The sequence below is a fragment of the Megalobrama amblycephala genome, linkage group LG6 (genome assembly GCF_018812025.1).
Source record: "Megalobrama amblycephala isolate DHTTF-2021 linkage group LG6, ASM1881202v1, whole genome shotgun sequence".
Lineage (NCBI taxonomy): Eukaryota > Metazoa > Chordata > Actinopteri > Cypriniformes > Xenocyprididae > Megalobrama > Megalobrama amblycephala.
The window spans coordinates 26503709-26516080 of record NC_063049.1 but is presented as its reverse complement, the minus strand read 5'-3'; the positions used below and the strand labels follow the sequence as shown (position 1 = coordinate 26516080).

General features: G+C 36.9%; 1 protein-coding gene across 5 annotated transcripts in view; it reads right to left on the bottom strand.

Moving 5' to 3' along the window:
- Positions 1-431: 431 nt before the first annotated feature.
- gtdc1 (glycosyltransferase-like domain containing 1) overlaps positions 432-12372 on the bottom strand; it is a 48850-nt gene continuing 36909 nt past the window's right edge. For all 5 annotated transcript variants that reach the window (XM_048193602.1, XM_048193600.1, XM_048193601.1 and 2 more), the window contains 5 exons: positions 8850-8959; positions 7919-8063; positions 2899-2969; positions 2481-2572; positions 432-747 (listed from right to left, as the gene is read on the bottom strand). In XM_048193602.1, coding sequence (XP_048049559.1) covers positions 646-747; positions 2481-2572; positions 2899-2969; positions 7919-8063; positions 8850-8959 — 520 coding nt within the window. In that variant the 3' untranslated portion in view covers positions 432-645. The remainder of the gene's footprint in view (positions 748-2480; positions 2573-2898; positions 2970-7918; positions 8064-8849; positions 8960-12372) is intronic.

Below are 12372 nucleotides of genomic sequence, written 5' to 3'. Positions count from 1 at the left end.
TGTGAAAGCAGACACTTATATCTTTATGGAAAATCTGACAGGCCATTGTTAGTTTGCCCAGATTTTACATTTTGCAAACACATATAAATAGCTAGTTACCATGCCCCCTTAATTATGTAGCGGGTTCCCGGCTGCAACGTACAGCCAGATCTCCGATGCAAGGAAAATAAAAGAACCATATTTAGATTCAACCACAGTCCTGGGGAAGCCTTGCATCAACCTTTACTGAGCCTCAGGGGACTTTGTCACAACCTGGCAACCTCAGGTGGAGAAAGAGCCCACAACGTTTCAAGCCGCAACTTGGCTGCCACTCTGTCGGAGTGGGAACCAAAGACTCCAGAATTCCAGGCTGGAGTCCTCCGGCACAAAGGATAAAAATGGATATGCACCGAAATATGAGGTGGGCCCGCCTTTGCGCGACACGAAAGCGGTTTCAGGTTTTTTGATTGTTTATTTTTACTTTGTTCTTTTTTCCATTAACCACAAATATAAAGTTGCTTTTTTCCGGCACACAAGGACATTAAAATCACATATTCATGTTTTTCTTGAGTAACAGCAGAGAGGTAGAGAGGTTTTTTCGGGTCATAAACTCTCTTTAACAATGAGGCTGGATTTTAAATCACAATGTATTTCTTGGTGGTCACGTCATGATATGTGCTCCTCTGTTAGCATCATGTCGCCGTCTGCTCTCAGCAGAGATCTGAAACCGTCCCCCAGAGTGTCCCAGGAGAAAGCGCTGATATTCACCTAGGAAACAGAGAGACAAAGAGAATAATAGGAATGAGATGGAAAAAGCAGAGAACTGTGAAAGTGTTAAGACAGAATCGGAATCCGATTGTTTTATGATTAGTTAAGGAGTCGTTCTCAAGTGGTTTCGCTTCAGGATGTAGATTTTAATAATTTCATCATTTTAAATTCAACATCAAGTGAGACCCGAGCCAGTACCACGACTGTGTTATGTAACAAAAGAGTAAGAAATTATTTGTATATTTATTATTATTATTAAATGTGTATATTAAGTCAATAATTCAATAACTCAAATCGTGGTTGACAAACCAGGTGTAAACAATGTCAACAATGTTTAGTGTAGCCTGTCATATTTTCTTTTATCTTGCATTAAAACTTCTACAAGTGACAAATTCACCTCAAAATACAGTGGATGCATGACCTTTGACCTCAACAACAAAAAAAACAGGGAGCATTTTCTTTTCCTGTGTAAAATAAGACGTTATTTTTTTCTCTCCTAACTGTGCATGATTATATAGTATGATTATATTGCATGTATATTTTGCATATAAGCATTGCTTTTTTCTCCTGCTTTCCACAGGACCTTAGAACAGACTTGTGATCCAACAGTTGATGACTTTTATTAATCTTGTTGTACTTCAATGACAATAAACACCTTGACTTAATTGATTTATAGTAAACCTTAAAGGAATTTAGAGCAAAAAAAAGGCAGGTTATGAATATGAGCCATTGATTACTGATCACGTTAAAGGGTTAGTTCACCCAAAAATGAAAATTCTGTCATTAATTACTCACCCTCATGTCGTTCCACACCCGTAAGACCTTCGTTCATCTTCGGAACACAAATTAAGATATTTTTGATAAAATCCAATGACTCGGTGAGGCCTCTATTGAGGGCAAGATGCCCAGAAAACTACTAAAGACATTTAATTTAAAGCAGTTCATGTGACTACAGTGGGTCAACCATAATAACATGAAGCGACGAGAATACTTTTTGTGCGCCAAAGAAACAAAACAATGACTTTATTCAACAATATCTAGTGATGGGCGGTTTCAAAACACTGCTTCATGAGGCTTCGAAGCTTTGTGAATCATTTGTTTCAAATCAGTGGTTTGGAGCGTTTATCAAACTGCCAAAGTCACGTGATTTCAGTAAACAGAGCTTTGTTATGTCATAAGTGTTTCGAAATTTCAATGGTTCACCACTGGGGGGCGTGACTTTGGCAGTCTGGTACACACTCCGACCCACTGATTCAAAACAAAAGATTCATAAAGCTTCATGAAGCAGTGTTTTGAAATTGCTCATCACTAGATATTGTTGAATAAAGTCGTTATTTTGTGTTTTTGGCGCACAAAAATATTCTTGTTGCTTCATAACATTAAGGTTGAACCACTGTAGTCACATGAACTGATTTAAATAAGTCTTTAGTAGCTTTCTGGGCATTGAAAGTGTTAATTATCTTGCTGGCAATAGAGGCCTCAGTGAGCCATCGGATTTTATCAAAAATATCTTAATTTGTGTTCCGAAGAGGAATGAAGGTCTTACGGGTGTGGAACGACATGAGGGCGAGTAATTTTCATTTTTGGGTGAACTAACTGACATGTATTAGCCTTGAATGTTTATTCATGTACAAATCACAGTATTTTATGTCTATAAAGCACTAAACATGTTAGAATTCTCTGTAGAAGCCTTTGTTGTTGATTTGATTTCCAGTGAAATGAACATTATTTACCTGAATAACATGTTGTCTGACTAATTGTGGACGCTTGCAGAAGTCTTGTAGTCTTTTGCACAGCTGTTCAGGTGTTGAATACAGATATGTTGCTACAAGAGGAAAATACATATTTGATAAGTAAGAAACCTCCAAATGCAGATGAGATCGCAGGCACTTTCAGCATTAAAAATTCAGCTGACACCGTGCTGTGTGTGATGCTGTACATTATTGAACTGTGGTTATATTTATTTATTTATATAAAAATGCCAGAATGGTTTATGGCAAATTCTTCGATTGTGCTTTAAGATGAATAAGTCATTATACACAGAAGTTGAACATATCAGCTTTGCCTGTGACAATAAATCTTCTTTTGCATATGGAATTGAGCTATTTTTCTCATCACTGGCATATCATGAAAATGAGAGAAGAATTTTACCAGGGAATATTTCAGGATAGACCAAAGCCTTCGGACACAGGGGATAACAACCACAATGGACCGCTTCTAACCTGAAAGAGAAGATTTATGTCATATAAGGTTCCATTCCATACTGCATCAGTATTGTATTGACAAAATCTATTGAAATGACTTGGCTCCATTTCCCAATTAGCAATTTCTGAAACAGCACCAATAAAATCTCAGCACTATGGGGCTGACAACAAACCAAAACAGCTGCCAATACCAAACAAAGCCATCATAACTAGCTGGTATCTCATTATTTTCCCAACTGACCACCTGACAGATGAAGCGCCACCCTGGACTACATCAGTTTCAATTTTTCTATACTTCAAATACCTAATGAACTAAAGCTACCTCGTAACTATGGCATAGTTTTGACACTATCTCATGCTTTTAGTTCATCAAATAGTTCAATCTAGGGCAAACTTTGCTCCCAACTGATTCAACTCATTTGAACCCCTATTGCTGGCAGTGGAAATGACCGGCTGTTTAAATATTTTGTAGAATGAGTATTAATATTTAATGAGTCTATCCATCTCTCCCTTCACCATCAGATCCTCATCTCATTTCCCATGCTAAAACCATGCATATTTTAATATCCGATTAGCCCTCTGCCATTCACAGCAGAAATTTCAAGATTCTGATTGAGCAATGGGACAAATCTTCTCAAACAATCCTGTGGATTTGTGAAACGTCTCAGAGTCACAAAGTTGCGTTTGTATCGTTACATATTTAATGGTCACTCATATACTGTTATAATATATATATATATAAGATGCATGCTAACATTGTCCAATGCATTTTCTATTCGCACCAAAGCAATAAAACATGCATTTTTATTCACATCTTTTTATTCCAACACATTATAGGCCAGTTGGAGGGGGAAAAAAGAAGAAGAAGAAAAAAAACATTGCCTAGCTATAATTTCTCTACAAAGGAAAAGAAAAACAACAGCACAGCAGTCACCGTCCTTGAGCAAACACCAGACAGTGAAGGTTTAGGGTAGTATTACCTTCTCTGCAACGTGAACATCCCCTTCCCTGATCAAATTTACAGTGAACACAGTAAATCAAAGTTGCTCGGCTGGAGTCTATGACAGCCCGTCGTATGAAACTGATTAAGGTCAGTTCCATGTCAATGCAGTTAATGTGTGAGCGTGCAAATGCTTATCAGGCTTTTCATCTCAAATATAATTAGGCGATCATTCTGCTTGGCTGCCTTACTGTTTTTCTGGAGGGCACGGATGGGCGTCTGCTGACAATTAATCAGATTAGGCTAATTTCCACAATAACGAGGACAGAACATGGTGGAGAAAAGTCCCCTTGCGTGGCACGGAACTGACCAATGAGATGCAAGGACTGATCAGCGAAAGCATTTGAGCAGGTGATTCAAGTTCTGAGGCCTTTTTCGGCCTTTTTCTCATGTCATCAGTCCTTTGAGGCAAAATTGATTTAGTAAGTGGATGTTTCTTCAATTTCGGGCACTTTTATGTCCCAGGGGTTGATTTTTATTAAAACGAACAGATTTTTTACATGGTCACATTATTCTTCTCAAATGTCTTATGTACAGATTTCATTGTTTTACCCTTTTCCCAGATTTTAAACCTTAAAGGGGACCTATTACGCAAAACACACTTTTATATTGTTTTATGTTGTGCTAAAAATCCATCCACTCCAATATTTTCCTCATAAATCTGAAAAAGTGCCTCAAAATGAGCCGTTCAGGAATGTACTCCAATGTGACATCACATTGGAACAGGCCCCAGCCACGACTGATGACAGAATCTGCCCTATTAGCTTAGCTCCTCCCCTGAGTGAGCTGTACACAGTCCGCCATGTTTATCTCCTCACCAGAGCATTTAACAGCAGCATTCAAGTAAGAAATTCATTCTTAAAGGTGCCGTAGAACGTCTTTTTAAAAGATGTAATATAAGTCTAAGGTGTCCCCTGAATGTGTTTGTGAAGTTTCACCTCAAAATACCCCATAGATTTTTTTTTTATTAATTTTTTTAACTGCCTATTTTGGGGCATCATTAAATATGAGCCGATTTAGGCTGCGGCCCCTTTAAATGCTCACGCTCCCTGCACATGGAGTTCGTGCTTGCCTTTAACAGCATAAACAAAGTTCACACAGCTAATATAACCCTCAAAATGGATCTTTACAGTGTTCATCATGCAGCATGTCTAATCGCATAAGTATGGTATTTATTTGGATGTTTACATTTGATTCTGAATGAGTTTGATAGTGCTCTGTGGCTAAAGCTAACATTACACACTGTTGGAGAGATTCATAAAGAATGAAGTTGTGTTTATGAATTATACAGACTGCAAGCATTTAAAAAATGAAAATAGCGACGGCTCTTGTCTCCGTGAATACAGTAAGAAATGATGGTAACTTTAACCACATTTAACAGTACATTAGCAACATGCTAACGAAACATTTAGAAAGACAATTCACAAATATCACTAAAAATATCATGATATCATGGATCATGTCAATTATTATTGCTCCATCTGCCATTTTTCGCTATTGTTCTTGCTTGCTTACCTAGTCTGATGATTCAGCTGTGCACATCCAGACGTCCTGCCCTTGTCTAATGCTTGAACATGGGCTGGCATATGCAAATATCGGGGGGCGTACATATTAATGATCCCGACTGTTACGTAACAGTCGGTGTTATGTTGAGATTCGCCTGTTCTTCGGAGGTCTTTTAAACAAATGAGATTTATATAAGGAGGAGGAAACAATGGTGTTTGAGACTCACTGTATGTCATTTCCATGTACTGAACTCTTGTTATTTAACTATGCCAAGATAAATTCAATTGTTAATTCTAGGGCACCTTTAATAAAGCTACTAAAATTATTCAGTCAAGAGCAGTGAGTGATTTTCTGTTTTTCTTTTGTTGTATGATTCATATCAAAAGCATATATAAAAGCAGGTACTGTATATTATGCTGCTGTCACTTTAATAAACAGAACTAATACTACATACATGTGATTTCTTTCACTGCATTTTACGTTCACAGGCTGTTTTTGACATTACCTTGTGTGTATTTGACAGTTTAAGTGCAGTAAGACGTGAAGGAGAAATCAGTTTAATACTCACAGGACGCACCGTCTGACAGCCAGCTTTCTGTGCGCGTTTCGGATGTGTGCACTCAGAAATATCAGAAGTTTAAACTGATATGGCTTTAAAATGCATGCAAATAATAAACCTTCATGATGACTGCAATGTCACACAGGTTTTGTTAGTTTCTTAGTTTCTTAGGCATGAACTGTAAAGATGGGGGGCGAGGAGCAGCAACTCATTTGCATTTGAAGATACATGCATGAAAACATCATGTTTTTGCTTCCACTCAAAAATGGGCATTTGCAACATAGAATAATAAATGATCTGTGGGGTATTTTGAGCTGAAACTTCACATACACATTCTGGGGACACTTACCCTTATAACATCTTGTAAAAAGGGGCATAAAAAGTCCCCTTTAAAATATTAAAATATTTCTTAAAATAGAAATTATTACATTTAAGATTATGATAATCTAAACAATGAGTGAATAAAAACATGATAAATCTCAGTATTTGTTTTGTGAAAATGATGCATACCAGTTTTTCCAAAAATAACAACTTGATGTGGCATAAATTTAGTTCACTTGTTTTCAAAGGATACAACAGTCTAAGTAAAGAGTATGCTTGAGATGAAGTATAAAGATGTGATAAATATTAAAGATAAATATTACTATTATTATTTTAATTATTTTATTGTGCTTCATTTCAAATCAATATGTTATTTTGTTAAGTTAAAGTACTTAGGATATATAATATACTAGCTACATACTAGCTGTATTAGACAATACAAATGAGTCAAAAAAAATTTAAAAATGTAATTTTATCAAAAGAATGGCAGTAGATACATGCTTTGAGATGTGGTGCAAAATGAAACTGGTGAGATTTTTCCTAAAAAAAAAAAAAAAGGAAAATTCTTTAAAAAATAAATAAAAAGACAATTCTCCCATGGTGTGCTCATAGTTAAAGAAACACCTAGTCATTAATTACCCTTATTCAGCTCAGTTCAAAGAGATGTTTTTTGGAAGTTAAACATTATTAAGAAAAGCCGACAGCAGGTGTTTGATCAGTGTTTGAACACACACATCGCCTGAGACATAAACGTAAAACACACACAGCTGAGGAGTCTCCTTATTCCTCCTCTCCACTGGACTTTGATCTAATGAAATCGAGAACAACCTCAGCCGTATGTAGTAAGAGTCCCAGAGGGAACGCGAGTCTAAACCGTTACCTCGCAAAGCAAAGGATGTTTCCATCCAATCGATATCACAGCCCAGAAAATGTATCAGTGCTGTCATCAAACAGGATGTATACATTTAACATATAGAACAAGGATGACTGAAGTCCCCTGTGTAGAACGAGCCCCGGCTAGCACAGTTTGGATGAGTGCTACCTTGGCCCTGGGCATTATCTAACAAACTCTTCAAAAGTCAAGCACAGGTGACTGAAGATATTGATCCGGGCGATACTGAACACATCAAGGCTGGTGCTTTCAAAGGTCGCTCCAAAACCCACGCGGTACCCTCCTGACTCTGAAACACCCCCAGAAGGAGAGGACAGGCCTTTGGGATCGAAAGCAACCTTTCAATTAAGCCAAGAACTTTTCTGGGCCTGTTTGGGGTTTGAAGAATTACACGCTCAAGGTAATCTTCACATTTTGTGTTAAAATGTGGCATGATGGAGCTGTCTTTCTGTATTAGCCTTGATTTTGTATTGTTTCACATAACTTTGGCTGCTAAACAAATGGGAGTTACTGTGAATTCTGTGGTACTGTACTAATATGAATGACTAAACAAACTAAAACTGATACATTTTCCTAAATTTTATAAAAGCAGCAAACAACACTTTCGCTAATCAACATAAATAAACCACTGTGGTGAATTTATGTTTGGGGAGAGCATATTTCTGTGACAGACAGCAGATGAAACTCACATTGCTACTCCGAAAAACTCGTGCTTGGCTGTGGAAACGACGACATCTGCTTGGCACAGCGCTTTGAGGTAATCTTCCTTACTGGGCATGAAACCCCAGTGCTGGATGTGGTCAACCAACTGTTCTTTGGCTTCTGAAAAGATGTCTATAGTGGGAAGGAACGGAGAAAGGGACAGAGGCCTCAATATCGACGTGTAGTAATTAGCGGAGAGAGGGATGTTTAAAGTTTTGGTCATATTTTGCGAGGAGATAAAATGAGCAAGGTCATCATAAATTTGGACATAAAATGGAGAAGGGCACAAATAATCAATAACATGATTCTATTAGCAAAATCAAAATAGATTAAAACCGTTTCAAAGTGATTGCCTTCCGAGCAATCGTAAACATAATTTCATAACATGAGCAACCTTTACGATCTGTTTATTTCTTTTGGTCCCGCGGCTGTTTATGCCACGATAAAACTTTGCATCTCAATATAAGAGATTGTGTTTCCTGTAAGTCTCGCTTTGGCAGCGCTAGAGTGTGCGGGCACATAAACGAAATGAACACGACGCCATAAATACTTAAGACTGTCCGAAAGATATTAAAACATAATTGTCCGCTAATGAGGAGTGTATTTTGCCAATGAAAACGTTGCCTGTGTGCGATAAACAGACGATCTTTGAACCTAAAGCGATGCACTTAACAAATTTGTTTCAAAGTTAAACATGTAATTACATTTCTGCATGACATCAGAGGTGTCAAACAACTAGATCATTCTATGAAAAGTAGGGAGAGAAAGGGAAATAAATAAATCCAGTTTTGGTGAAGGAAAAATGATATGGCTACTAACTGGAAAATTTTGTCTAAAAGAACTGTTGTATAAAAGCAATATCACACTATAATTGCTTAATTATATCCCCGTCCCTAATCCCTCCAGCACATGATGTACCTGGAACGTCAGCGAAGGTCTCTCCCAACACAGAAACTTCAAAGCTCAGCTGTCGCTCTTTGAGTTTCAGTAAGGTCTGGAAGAACAGCTGTGGGTTTTTGTCATGTTCCCTTTAGCCAGAAAGAGAAAAGCAGAAACAAAACACTGACTATTTCACAGTTGGAAACAATAACATAAATACAAATTAATTAATAGCAGGAAAGTAACAAAAATATTACAAAATAGGAATTCAAATATAAAGTGTAGGAAATAATAATCAGTACCCATCATATTAACATTAACATTTAATCATATAACGTATTTAGTGTGTGTGTGTGGTCCTGGTATTACCTATACATATTTAAATTATTTAATAACTAATACTAATACTAATTTACTAATAATATATATATTTGTTATACATATGTTATATATGTATAACATATAACATACTGTAAATATGTTATGACTGAAACATATGTTACCAGCAATGTGTGAAATCCGACATTGTATAGAATGTCTAGGGAATATTTAGAACACCTGACTTTTGTAGGCAAAGTATGAAATGGTTTATATTTCCTAGGCATTCTATACAATGCCAAAGGGCCAGTCATCTTGTCATTCTGTATAATACCTAGGTAATGTATAGAATGCCTAGGAAAAGCATGCAACATAATCACAAAAACAAGACATTTCATAATTTGCCTACAAACTTCACGCATTTTATATATTCCCTAGGCATTCTATACAATACCTATATATATATATATATATAGAGAGAGAGAGAGAGAGAGAGAGAGAGAGAGAGAGAGTTTTGCATCTTTTTAACTTTTTGCAACCACAAAATATCCATGCAAATTTTGTAACCAAAAGTCCATTTCTGCTTTTCATTATTTTTTTTAAATGACCTTCAACTTTTCCGTTTACCCATATGTTCTGATGTTATTCTGGAAATAATAAAAAACATACTGAGAAAAGGTAAAATCTGTGATTAAACAAACTCTGATGAAATTTCAGTGTTTGACATTTTTAATTTTGATTCCGCAGAAACGTGTAAACAAATGGAAATGCTAATACAATTATTTACATTTGAGGTGCGTGGTATGAGTTCTCAAAGTTTCTCTACGAATCACAGCTCGTATACCTTAATTACACATCTGAAGCTGAGGCCACATGTTCTGTCACTGTGATCCAGCCAGGCCGCTGATTGCTGGTGTGCTTCCATTAAAGTTCTGAGCTCAGCCAAGAGATCTGGTGAGCAGCTTCACAGCGATCACTGGCAATGCTTCATTACCTCAAAAATAGTTCACTCTGAAGTCTAAAGTGTGCCTTTAAATCCAAGGCACACTTTACAGGTTCTAAGAAGATTAAACGCGGAGTACTTCAAAGAATATGTTTTATTAAATGCTATTTCAATTTTATTTTGTACTATGAGAAGATCAGTGAGTATTTTGCCTAATCCTATGTACATGTATGTAATAAAATAAAACAAATCCAAATAAACTAATAAAAAAATACTGTATATCTTTGATGATTGAGTCGAATGTTTGTGTATAAAAAAAAAAGTGTGTCTAAAATGTCTGAGCAGAAATGACACACTTTCACAAAAAAAAAAAAAAAAAGAAATCAATTGCTTTTAACAATTCTATTATCAAATGACCGCAAACTTGTAAGTCCTCTTTCTCATGGAATTACTTTCTAAGTGCATTTCGGAAGTGCGAGCCCCGTTTTATTCTGCATTTATCCAACAATGCTGACAGCACATCTGATGAAGAAGGTTCCCTCTGAATTCCATACACCCTCGACGGACTGGTTTGAAATCCTTCTCTTTGGCCTAAACTGCGCGCCTGAAGTCCTTTCAAAACCCTGACAGTCAAATGATGATCCATGTGGCTCATCCTCTTGATAAAGCAGAGGTACGTTACCGAACAACGGCCTTACAGAGCTCATACACGTTGCACAAAAGAGGCTTTGACAAATCTCTGAGCTCGTCAGCACTGCCGTTCTGTATACTGTCTGAGAAAGAGCTCTCTTCACAAAAATGACGATCTTGAAGGTCAAAAACAATTACCGGGGCAGAAGCGCTTTGACAAAAGACACCTCCCACTTGGGTGGAATCTCCTTAGATGAGGTATTAGTGAGGGCTTATTTCCTCTCATTTCCGGTTCTTTTATGTTGCCTTTTCCCCCATGGCTTGACGTTGATTCCCTCATTAATTTTGCAGCCTCTTTGATTCGCTACATTGTGGATGTGATTGCTACCTCCTCCGGACTAAGACTGGTTGACCTGCGGGGAGGTGACATGGCGACTGCAGGGATGCCTATTACCCGGCCTGTCAGTCTAGTAACTAAAACAGCCTTCATGAGAGCCGTGATGCCTTATTTCCTACTGACAGCATAGCGGAGGGTTAATTAATATGTCAGTTATGTTATGCAGGGATTGTTGGGGCTCAACGTGCCTCTCGCACTAAAACTGGAAGAGTGGAGACTCGCACAAACACAAGTTCACTAAAACGCACTTGCTGCTGCTGCTGCTGGTCTGTGACATCCGGTCTGGGCATTAATGCAGATTAATAAACATACAAAACAAGCATATTAGTGATTAACTATTAGAAACTTTCTACAAGCTACACTTAAGGGACATTTTAAACGCAGATGTTAATGATAAGTGGCAAACATGGATGACCCAAATAAAGTTAGAGGCGGAGATTATACCGCTAGTATGGACACACACCACACAAATCAATCAAGATTGCTGTTACTTTCCAAGCATTATTCATAATAAATACTTAATTATTTTAAAATGTATTTTTTTTTTAATCCATTAAATTATTTATTAAATAAATTTATTACAATTATACACACACACACTCACACATTGGGTTTTCATGTTTTTGGGGGACAATGATTTTTATACTGTAAAAACTATATATTCTATCCTTAACACCTACCTCTAAACTTACCCATCACAGAAAATTTTCTCCATTTTCACATTTTCAAAACACATAATTTAATGATTTATAAGCTGTTTTTGCTCATGGGGACAAAAAAATGTCCCCACAAGGATAAGGATTTTGAATATTGCCATCTTTGTGAGGACATTTTGTCCCTATAACGCAAGGAATACCTGAACCACACACAAACACAGAGAGAAATATAAATCTTTTTGTAACTTTTGATCAATTTAATGTACCCTTGCTGAATAATTTCTTTCAATAACAACAAAAATATCTTACTGACCCCAAACTTTTAAACGGTAGAGTAAATGCCCACGTAAATGTGTGTGTGTTACTCCCAAATACTAAAATAGGGGGTTTTCTTACCCTTTGACCTTAGAGTGCAATGAGACAGAAACCAAATAAAACAAATACGAAAAAAGGGTTCTGCAGGGACCCGGCGAATCCTCATTAGCAGTCATCCGGTACCACTTAAAAGAATATGATCCTCTCATTTAGACAGCTATGATTAAATATTCCCCTTTAAGTCGCACCCATGAGGTGCATGTTTTAAAATTCAAACTCTATTTACTGCAAAAGCATGACGTT